At 38.5% G+C, this 12,341-nt stretch overlaps 1 protein-coding gene across 1 annotated transcript in view; it reads left to right on the top strand.

Annotated features, from left to right (window-relative positions):
- LOC118423909 (receptor-type tyrosine-protein phosphatase N2-like) overlaps window positions 1–12,341 on the top strand; it is a gene marked incomplete in the record, with an annotated part of 95,991 nt that overhangs the window by 24,784 nt on the left and 58,866 nt on the right. The window contains 3 exon segments of the mRNA XM_035832220.1: window positions 1,320–1,403; window positions 1,560–1,639; window positions 1,903–1,973. Coding sequence (XP_035688113.1) covers window positions 1,320–1,403; window positions 1,560–1,639; window positions 1,903–1,973 — 235 coding nt within the window.

The following is a 12,341-nucleotide window of genomic DNA, read 5'->3' on the forward strand; positions in this document are numbered from 1 at the left end:
AATCAGGGGAGCGATGGCCCCCTGCCTGGCCTGAATCTACGTGTATGGCGTCATAACCAACGTGGAACGGGGCCTTCTGATTGGTCCGCGGCGCCTGGCTATATGATAATTATGAATAAAACCCAGTACATGGACCAGTGCAGGTTATGTGCAGGTAGACACCAAAATACCTGCACAGCTCCAATTTTACTTGGCACTAAATGTGGTATTTTGAGCCCTGAAGTCACTTGCGATTTTAAGCTAAAATAGCTGTTAGTATTAATTTCTGGAAGTACTGTGTTTTAAACTCTAGATGCATAATACAGATCTACAATGTAGAAGCCACAACAGATTTGCAATTCATGCATGAAAAGTGCATTTTATGAAGAGTGTCAAATAGCCTTTGTTAGGCCATTCACAGTTAAAGTAAATGAACAAAATTTAAAATTGATTTCTGACCGTTGCTTATTCTAACAAATTGAATGTACTGCCAAAAATTCTTCACATGATGATGTTTAGACATGATTGCGTGAAGAATTTTTCAAAAACTTCAAAGTTCAAGTGGTAACTTTTGCTACAAACAAGCAAGACATCTCTTGTACTGTCAGACATTTTGTTGTCACGATGCCAAGAAACTCTACCCTACAGGAAATTTTCCACTTTTCCCTGGTGTAATGGAATGGTCTTTTCTGTCCTGCTGATTTCAGGGTTCTAAGAAAAAGCCATTGGCGAGCCTATTTAACCTAGAACTGGAACCGTTTTGCCGTGATGCATGGCTGAAAAATATTACACAGGCTTGCACTGATTGCAGTCATTTGCTAGATGGGCTTTTGGATAGGCAGCAAGGATATGTTTCCATATGTCTGTGCTGACATGAATGCCATGTTATCAGGCACACTGCAGAGTCAGATATGGTGGAACTATGTTGAATGCTATGTTTTTGCTGTGTGCATAGCGCAGAAAGCAGTACTGTAAATGCATTTAAGCTCGTGTGGATTTAATTTCACGGTACTGGGTAAAAGGACTTTTCATGGTGGTTTTAATTTCGCGGTAGCACCATGCACTGTGGTGTCTTACTGCCATGGAAAAATGTTTGCGGGGGTTTTGAGTTTGCAGTGAAGTGGCCACCGCAAAAACCGCAAACATTTAACCACCGCGAAAGTTTCTGCATTTACAGTGTCTTTTAATGTCTTTGATAGACCTGGTTTGAACCTCTGACTGCAAAGTAAGCATCATTTTCATTTTGATTCACCAGTCTATTGAACTGGTTTATCAGTAAAAACTTATTTGGATGTATAAAACACAGATCTGTGAAATTAAAATCAATGTCTTGTTTGCAGAGTGACATATGATGATGGGACAAAGGTTCGTGATGCACTTGCTGACATCATTGGAGTTCCAACTGAGATCTTCTCCGATATAAGGTTAGTATATATAATAGAGGTCACATTCCTTTTGTAACAAACTTTTTGATATGTATAACAAGTTACTCAAATCTATCCAGGTAAACAATGTAGATATCCTCTTCATAAAAACAATGCCAATGCTTGTTTATTCTAACTGTTTGTTTGTTTATTTAGTGTTCTGGACAACCATGTTTCCTTCCTGGTCAGACCCAACGACAAGGGACTCAACGCATCAACAGTTGCACACCTAGCAGGTACATGTATGCACATTGCTGGCTCAGTACACTGAAGAAGAAATAAGAGTGTTTACCAAAATAAGATATTGGCTGTTGTAGCAATATGGATTTTGAATTGTCAGGTATGAGGTGTCTGAATTTGTTGTTGCTCAAATATATTGAAAATTAGTCACCAATGTTAATCCGAATTTGATATTTTTAACTTCAGAATATCATTTTACAGTTTTGTTGCCAGAACTCCACAATAAATGTTTTGAATTCTCATCGTGTCATTTTTCCAGAAAACAACAAGGAAGCTCTACAGAAGGCAGTTGGTATGGAGCTGGTTGGTACTGGCATCGGCAGTAATGAGGTACGTCTACTATGTGTAATTTCCTAGAAGCCAGCCTGCCAGTGAATTGATATCCAAAAAAAGCACAAGAGCAGCTGCTCTTTTATGTTAGGTTTTCATGTTTCTCCTTGATGTATTTGTTTGTGGATCAGAAATCCCATTTGAAGGCATTTACTACACAGTGCCACACGGTGAGAGATGTTGACATTAAACATTTCCATCAGTCAACTCCTAGACAGATGTTGAAGCTTTCTGTTATGCAACCCTTCTTGTTTGTCTCTTGTGATCACACACATGCAAAATGTATCCTGCTGGTTTACAAAGGGTGCTAGTCCCTTACAGGGCTTTAGCCAGCTCGATTTTTTTTCCGTCAGCCAATTACAATCGTCGCGAAAACTGCGAAAATTAATTAGAAGGACTGAGCTGAGACCTAGAAAAACGGGTTTTAATGAGATTATCGTATGCGAAAGGGCACCGACACACATTGTCAACAATCATAACAATAGCAAAACAAACAGTGTGTGGCTTTTACGGCCGTGGACGGCGTCCCCAAGCCGCCTGTAGCTTCCACCAAGGATTTTTGTCCGTCAAGGTTGACGGATTGGTTTTAAAATTTTTCCGTCAGACGCAGCACATTTCCGTCAATTGACGGAAAAACGGACGCTGGCTAGAGCCCTGGTCCCTTATAGGTTAGAAAATTGCTGATAAGTGGCAAAAAATATTGGAAAATGAATAGTAAGTCAGTTTCAAAGTCAAAAGAGAGGTGAGTGAAAATCAAGCTGGCCCCAATGTGCACAATTAATGCAGTAGGGCCTTCACACTGAAACCAAATTAGCAGGAATCAAACAGAACCAGCCGGAATGAAGTATTTGCAAAATTCTTGCCACATTCGGGGCCATTCCGAGTGGGAATTCCTAATGGACCTTACCCGGTATATCCCCTTCACACGAGAAGGAATGAGCCAAAATGCCGTCAGAATGAAAATTCTTTTTCTATTCCTGTGAATTCGTAGTGTATTCCAGAAATTCTAACTGCATTCCAGATATTCTTTTGGCCACATTCTGGCAGGATTCGAAGTGGCTTGCCATTTTGGTTCTCCATCAAATGAGATTAGAATGTTTCTAATAATGTTGTGATACCATAGAATGCAATCATACTGCAGTTAGAATAGTTAGAATACACTTAGAATCCTCTTAAAGTGCCATTCGATATTTCTCCACTTCGAATGCACTTCAACAGTTTTTAACATGTCAAAAACTTTCGGGCCAGCCAAAAGAATGGGCACATATAACTGGAGTGCAGTGAGACACTAAGAATTGCCAGGAATAGAAAATAATTTTCACTCTGACGGCATTCCGGCTAATTCCTGCTCTCGTGTGAAGGTGGCTTAACTGAAGCATTACAGTGATATACCAGCACCTACGGATGACTAGAACTGGCAATCTTGCTAGTTCAGTACCAAAGAATTGTCAAGGGAAATCAAACTAAATTGCTTTCAGGATTGACATTTCTCAGTACAACCTTTTGTGCTTGTCACATCCTATTTCACATGTAAGACAGTAGGCAGATGAGTCTGAAAGACCAGTAAAAGTTCAACGGCTTCTTCCAGTGTCATATTCATTGATTGTTGCAGAAGAGGGAGTGTGATGGTCATGCATCTCTGATATTTCCCTTGTGCCAGTATATCATGTTGATCCTTTGTGTTCCTATTGTGATTTTGTTTGTATTTAGTGGGTCTACCCTCTCTTGGCAGCCAGTGGCTGAATTCCACGGAGCTTACGTACAATAGGCTGGGGTAAATTTGCAAGGGTCTGCAACTGACTGCCATTTGGCAAGAACCCATGTGACCTTAATACATGTACAACAGTTATTGCCCCAGATGCAGTCAAAGGACTGTACGTTTTGAACCACTCACATGGCGTAGGAACCCTACTCTTTTCACTAAGTGTCCAGGTTCTTTAACATGCTTTTTTAATGTCTCAAACACGGAGGCCCTACACCCATCTATAAGACAGCCTTATTTAAAACTTATTCCAATTGAGTTCTGTGAGCAATGTTTTCTGCAAAGTGCCCCTACCAAGGACTAGTGGCTTGTGAATGGATTTAAACCCGGCAGGGTCTCTTTACTCTGGGTCAAAAACCCAGTGCTGTAATTGTTGATAAATTCATTGTAGCTCTATTACTTGAAGGCATGACTATTTTCCTCTGTCCGGAGCTGGCTTTAGATACTTACAATACTAGTATGACCAGTTTATTATTCATTTTAGCATAGTCTGGACATGTGTCTTCTCACAGTCTCTGTTGTAGATCTGTTCTCATCTTGGTGACACTAGCACTGCTGTTGTACTTGTTTGTACAGAATCTGGCAGCTTTGTTCTATTGTTCATTTTATTGCTGTACTCTTTCCAGTCTATCTTCATCCTCTTTTGTTCTGTGTATGGGTCCCATACTGTTGTATCTGACCCTGTGAGTGAGTGGTTCAGATACATTGAAGTTTCCATGTATATTTTTCATGGTAATCTAGAGACCAGCATAGACTAGTTTTCATTTTGATAACAGTATTGGCTACACCACAGAAGATTGTAGTTGAGATAGTGTACTAAGGTAGCCTGGGTACCTTTCGGATTATAGTAGTTCGCTCCTATGTTTGCTTCTGCTACATGTATCTGTCTGGAGACGTGCACATTCAAACCGTTTGGTGCTAACGTCAGTTATTGAGCGAATCAAGGAATAGGATCTAGAGCGCTCGTTCGATGACAACAGGCCTCCCTCAAGCGGACTGATTATAAGGCTTGTCTGGTGTTGGAACGCCTGTTCGAACGATCGCTTGAACCCATTCCATAATTCGCTCATATGTGGGGACCAATCAGCGCCTGCGTCCAAAATTTGGACGATTCCAGACGTTAAGATGGTCCACGTTCCCAGACAGAAACACAAAGAAGCGACTGTATATAGTGTATAATGAATGTCAGAGCTAGAAGCGACAGTTTATACTGTATTATATAATGAACGCCGGAGCAAACTACTTTCCGGATGGTACCCAGGCTAGTACTAAGGGTCAGTTGGCACAAATCTGGTTAATGGAGATAGTCGGTGTGCATTGTTCAGATACATTAAAATTCTACATGTATATTTTTCATGGTAATCTGGAGACCAGCATTACAAGACTAGTTTTCATTGATAACAGTACTGGCTACACCACAGAAGGTTGTAGTTGAGATAGTGTACTAAGGGTCAGTTGGCACAAATCTGGTTAATGGAGATAGTCGGTGTGCACACGTGAGATCCCGCATGCCTGCCAGTCTCCATTAGTCCCCATCCTCTTGAAAATGTCAGATCACTTCGAGTGTTGTTGTCTGGCTTTGTATCCATCCACCCACATAGCACACTCAGGTATTTCTCTAAGAGGTTTTGCTCACATCCTGCGGCGTTTTCTGCCAGGACTAATTGGTTTTCGGAAAGTGATACAGAACACTTCAGGACTTGTAAAATCCTTGTCCTTGGAAAGGTGAGAAAATAAACAAATGATATGAAATGTACATGAAGCAGGAAGGAGAAAGACTTCAACCTTTAAAAAAAGTAATTAAAAGAAAAAAGTCTACAAGTTTGAATTTTTAAAAGATAGACCAACATTGTCTGAAGGACATGCAAGGTCATCAGAAAAGGCTGCTTAGTTAATATATCATGGGAAGGTGTTGTTTTTGTCCATTTTCTAGTTACATGTATGCTAGTCACATTCACTGTGACAGGAAGTGGTCAATGGACATGTAACGTTCAAAAAAACTTGACATATTCCATGGAGGAACTGACATATTCCATGGAGGAGCTTGACATATTCCATGGAGGAACTTGACATATTCCATGGAGGAACTTGACATATTCCATGTACAAAAAACTTGACATATTCCATGGACGTATGAGATCTCAGAATTCTGTGTTTCAATGTTCTCCTCCTCTCAAGGCCTACTATTGTTGACTAACTGTCTTGATTTAACTGATACATGACATTGTAGCAAGGTGATAGCAGCTATCTTTAGCTATTTCTGCACCTTTGAAGTAGTAGAATGTGCAGATAACAATGTCAAATTTTGCTGTCAACCACAATCATTCAGCACTGTTCATCCAGTCCTTTTCAGACTGTGAGAGTAATTGTTGTTCCAAAGGACTGCCAATCATTTTGCACTCCCTCCCTTTTTGGGAAACCTTAAAGTTTGTTAAGACCCATTTCTGTGTGCTATTTCTCTCTGTTGAGTTTCAAGGGGAAAAGCAATTTAAGGTAATATAGTCTGGCAGATACATGTAAAAATAAATGTGTTTTTATGGGACTAGATGGCTGTGAAATTTAGCATCATTGACTATAAATTGATTTTGACTACAGAATTCATACAGGTTGAAGACCAATTAACATCCTAATTATATACATCTTATAAACATCATCTTATAAACAACTAACTAGACATACATGTATATGGAAACAGGTTTTATCGAAATTTCTATTCCTTCTTTAGAGAGAATTAGACACCTTGCCTGCATGACAAACACCACAATTACCACAATTCTGTGTCCTATATATGGACACTTGTTACCTCCATGAAATGTCATGGAGGTTATATTTTACCCTGTGTTTGTCTGTGTGTCTGTGTCTCTGTGTGTAAACAAGATAACTCAAGAATGGCTGGGTGCATTGGTTTCATACTTAGTGTGTTGGTAGTGTGTGATGAAAGCTGGAAATAATTAGATTTTGGGCCCCCTAGCGGCTTCCCTTGGTACTGCAGCGTAACTTCCGGGTTTGCTATCTCGTGTTCTCCACAAGCTATGGTCACGATTTTGGAGTGTTAGATAGCTCTCTTGCTCAGGAATAAGTGACATAAGTTTGGGCCCCCTTGCGTCTAGATATTACTGCTGTAACTGCAGTTTCATTCTGCAAACACACAGAGGCCATAAACTGGCTTGACCACATTTTCTTGTATTGCTGCAAAGTTAAATGTAATGATTTTCTTACCATTAATTTTTCACTCTTATCTAAAAGTGTGGTCTGTGTGACTACTTTAATTTGTTGATGTACAAAAAGTTCTAGGATTAGTCCTAGCTATCCTTTAATCTTGTATAACAGTGAAGAATGTCCCACTTTGCTACATGTATGATGTAATCAGGTCAGAAATACATGTAATGGCCCACATGTACAAGACAGTCTCTGATGCAAATCAGATAACCAGATCATTGGCTGATTTTACACCCAATTACATGTAAAAATAGTTACTCAGCAACTCATATCAGGAAAATGAATATAGAAGGAAATTGCATTGAATTTCCTCTTCACCGTACTTAAAAGAGCTGAGTACCAGGTATTTCTGATGAGAGCATGCACCTACACGTACAATGTTAATGTACAATTGTAGTCTACACCAGCCCTGCACTAGGTACACATGTGTATATCAAGTGACTTTTTAACTGTGTAGAACAGGAATGTGAACATAGACATAAGATCAGGTACAGGTATACAGTAGGACACGGCTGGTTTGGGTACAGGTGTGGTAGGTGCTCAATGTAGGCCTGTGTCTGAACATGTGCTTCTCTATGAATGAAAGAACCATAAACGAACTGTTGACAACTTGACAATGTTTATTCAAAGCTTCAATCAGAACAGAACTAGCTTGAAAGTGCCTTAAGTCTCCCAAGACAATCTTATAGTTACTGTAACAGTCTGGTTTTAATGGCACATTATTTTTTAAGTGCACCTTTTCCACTGCTAAATTTTTGGCTTTGTTATAGGATTGATGTACTTACAAATGTATGCACTTTCAGTAATACATTTGTACAATGTAAAAACTTGATGCTTACTATGAAATAAGTGTTCACTAGTTACATGTAGTATATAAACATAGAGACTTACATTCATAATCATCATCATCATCATCATCAATATTCATCAGGATTATTGCAGTGAAGTACTGATAAAAAAATCCAGTACTTTTTGCCTTGCCGCCGGCAAGGCTTTACGCCAGCTTTCTTCCATGGAGCCATGGATGGACGGACCTGTTAACCCAGCCCTTCCAAAGCCCCTTCCAAAGGCCCTTCTTTCCTTGCCGCGTTTCATGGCTTAGTTAAACAATGGTACATTCCAGGCGAGTATTAAAACGCTCTTCTAGACGCATGTTACTGTATGTGGTCCAGCGTAATAAATCTACGCTTTAACTCACCATGTTTATATAAAGATATATCACAAATTGCATCAGAAGGAACTTAGTTTGTAATAAAATATAATGCATATTCATTGTGGGTCAAAAAGTTTTACAAAACCTGTTTAATGTGCCAATAATTCATCTGACATAAATTATGATAATGAGGGGGGAGGGGGGGCGACATGTGGAACTCGGGATTTTTAAGCGTAGAATGTAGTCTAACTTACCAATTTGAAAATAACATAAAATACGTGGCAAGGCACAGCTTTTTTAAAAAGATTTCTTGTTGTCCTTCATATCTTTTGTCCGGTACATAATATAGACATATTTATAGATTATGTTACAATTTTAAGACCACATATCCGTGCACAAAATAAAGCACTTACCAACAAGCTTTCGATCAGTCCTCTGATCCTTATCTTACATTCAAGTATTTATAACATCGAGCAGATTAAAATTGGACTGAGCAGAGCACTTTGGACTAATGCTTGTAGCCTTTCACAGACTACACCTATATATCAGATATTTTGTGAAAATGTATATTGAAAGGTAATTAATATGTAGAATGCAATTAGATGTCTCCAGGAACAAAGGTTCCCAGAATTCTGGCTCAGTTCCCAGAATTCTGCAGAATTCTCCAGAATTGACTTTGTTCCTAGAGACATCTACTTGCATTCTACATATTAATTACCTTTCAATGTACATTTTCACAAAATATCTGATAGGTGTAGTCTGTGAAAGGCTCCAAAGTGCTCTGCTCAGTCCCATTTTAATCTGCTCGATGTTTTATGAATTTTCAAGTTTACATTTTTTCGCACTTTGAGTACTTATTGGTTGAATAATTAAGTGATTATTATTGTTTAGGGGTAAAATGTGTTGTGTTTGCTTCTGCTGAAGCTTGACCTTTCCACAGTGCTGAAATCTTTGCTGTGGTGATGCTGATAATTTTGCTACTTTCTTATCATCAGGTGCCAGTTTGCCACAGCTGTCTGTTTTCATGATGTCTTTTTATTGCTACATTTTCACATACATATTAGATATAAGAAAATGATTGTTTTACCTGATTAAAAGACTTACAACAGTTACTTACAATAGATTTTTCGTAAATAAGAAAACAATGGAAAGTGAAAATTCCATGTCAGGGAGGAAAACCTTCACTTTCAAGACTTTCACTTGTGAAGAAATGAAAATTTAGCAAAACATCCATCAGTGTCAGAATAAGTGGCACAGGTTGTCATAATGGCAACTTCTGGGACCTAACTATGCCAAGCAGTCTCCTGCGCCTGCCATTTCACTTGTAGTAATGTATATTCCTGGGCCAAAGTACACATCAATCTTTGCTGCCAAAGGGCCATTTTCTTGCCATGATCACTTTGAACTTTCCTCCATCAATGTTATCCAAGTAGAGGTAGTATTGTAAGGTAGTAAAAGGTCAAAGAGATGCTGTACAGCTGTAAATTTTACTGCCCTTGGCTTGCTATGATAGTGCTTTGAAGAATGACATTGCCTGAGGTGGTTTGGGCAATATACAGTCCAGAATACACTCAGTACAGTAGAAAGGAAATGCATCCATATATCATAGGAATATATTCTGTCCAAAATCACACTCAGGGTACATATACATGTATGTCTGCATGTCAGATTGAAGACACCCTGCCCTTATGCACAATCCAGAATGTGTGATATACATGTAAGCCTCAAAACACATTCTCAATGCCTGAAAGATGTTAAAATGCACAGGTAATTTCCATTTTCCACGTGTACATGCCTGTGATGTACATGACTTGTATGCTTAGAACACCATAAAACACTGGACTTGTACATGCTTGTGATGTACATGTATGTTTATGGACCACCATAAAACACTGTTGTAAAGTGTTTGGGTGACTACCATTGTTAAACCATGGGAACTGGTTTATTTCAGCTAAGACATATAAGTTCAAAAATGTATTTTCATGGGAAACCAAATTGAATGTAGAAATTAGAGGGGCAAGTAAGGACACAAAGAAACAAACATGCCGACACCCGGGATCAAACCTGGGTCGGTGGATTACAAACCAGGACCACTATTGCTGTCGCCACAAAAGCTCAGAGCTCCTTGGCAAGAACGGTAGATGGTACTTGAACCACTGTTACACTCGCAATAATCAAATGCAGCTTTGCAGGAAAGATGAAAAATTCACCGATAGTCTCCACTTTACTTTTAATTAGCATGTACATGTACATGCTTGCCATATGCTTGGGACACCATTAAATGCTGATAAAATGTATAACATGTTTGGGGTACTTGCAGTGGTAAACCATAGGAACCCATTATGGGTATTGAATACTAAAATTTTAAAGTGAAAAATGTGTACATGTATCTTCTAATGAACTATTATTTATAAATACAACAACAATTCAATTCATTGATCAAAACTGCACTGAAAAACACGGTGCTGTTTTTTATAACCTTAGACTGATTTAAGCTCAGTTCTATTTTGTACACCCAATACAGAAGGATATACCCATTTCTATATCTGAAATTTGATCTAACCTAATCTGACTCTTGAGTTGAAAGTGCTTTAGTAAGGCACATCCTGTAAATAACGTTCTCTTCAAGTCTATCAAAAAGCAGCAGTGCAAACAAAATGAGAAGTAATCATATACACAGATATATTTGCAATGAGCTTATAGATGCTCTGACCCCATTTCTCAACATTTGATACCAATAAGAAAGCTATATTCTATACTAATCCACAGACTGTGGCCATTTACACAAATGTACAGTGATTCTAACATCCAACTGAAAAGGGTGCTGCCACAGAGGCACCGATGACGTCAATAGCTTGGAGTAAAGCCAGACTGCCCGGGGACACCATCATTATGTATGCATGAAATATAGCAGGGTTTACCTATCGGTGGAGAGGGGTGACGCACACAGGCTTATAGGCCAGGAAGGACCACATAGCACGCTTTGTTTGAACCTAATGATGACCAAGGACATTTTGTAACGTTATAGAAGATGTATCATCATCTTTCAAAATGTTACATTCATTTGTCAAGGGCTTGATACTTTGTACGGGCAAAATGTGTAACATTACTTGTAATCGGAAATGTAATAAGAAAAATCTAGACTAAAGGACAATAGATATAATTTTTTTATACAAGTTGTTATCATTTTAATGATGACTTGATATTAATACAGTTTTCAATTTTGTTCAATGTGAAATTTCTCAAAATTTCAATGATGAATTTTTCATACATTGCATTTTTATTCTGCTTGACTATTCCAATTGGAACTGATACATGACAAGCCTTTGTAATGATATCACAATTAAGGACATAGAAAAGAATATTCTCTTCAGATTGTGTCATCCATGATTGCAAAGGAACATTGAGATCTGTTGTAATAAGTTCATTTTTGGAACATTTCCCAGATAAGAATGCAGCCTTGAAAGCATCACATAACCATTGACCCCTTCACAACTAAGGTTAATGTCACAGCATCTAGATCATTTTCCAGGATGATACATGTGTAGACTTCTATCTCTTATTTATCATCTTATTTGCTGCTGCCACTGAGGTGAGCTACTACGGTAATCCAGGAGGCTACAACAGGTCATTGCACAACTTTGTTGAAAATCAAATGTCTTTTTCCATGGACCATAAAATTGCCTCCCACTCTGTGAACAAGATCCGGGATATATCATTATTGAGTTTTTTGCTGCCAAGTTAGAAATGAAAGGCAGTTAGTTTGGAAATTCAAAGGAGCATGAAACTCCAGAAGGGGTTGTTATTTTCCAATTATAGATAATAATGTACCAATGAACACATAATCAGCTGACTTTTTGGTGGTGGTTCTTTAAAACTAACCCCATGCAGACTCTACATAAAACTATGCATTCCCTTTATAATTTAGACACATTTAGTTCTGCATAAATACTTTCCACATGAATGCTGGGAGATGAGGGCAACCCAGTTATATCAAAGAACACAATCATAGCTCAATCATAGCAATATGACTTATCTCCCAGGAAAATATTTTTGGAACGAAACTATGTGGGCCATTTAAGGCACATTGTATTTAGCCGTAGGCTGATCAGGGCTCGAAATACTGGGTGCATGTGCACCCAGGTGCACCCAAAATTTGAGCTGTGCACCCAGACATTTTTTTAGGTTTATTTATGTAAAGATATCAAAGTATACTAGTTTACATCATATTCTT

Source organism: Branchiostoma floridae, chromosome 10 (genome assembly GCF_000003815.2).
Source record: "Branchiostoma floridae strain S238N-H82 chromosome 10, Bfl_VNyyK, whole genome shotgun sequence".
NCBI lineage: Eukaryota > Metazoa > Chordata > Leptocardii > Amphioxiformes > Branchiostomatidae > Branchiostoma > Branchiostoma floridae.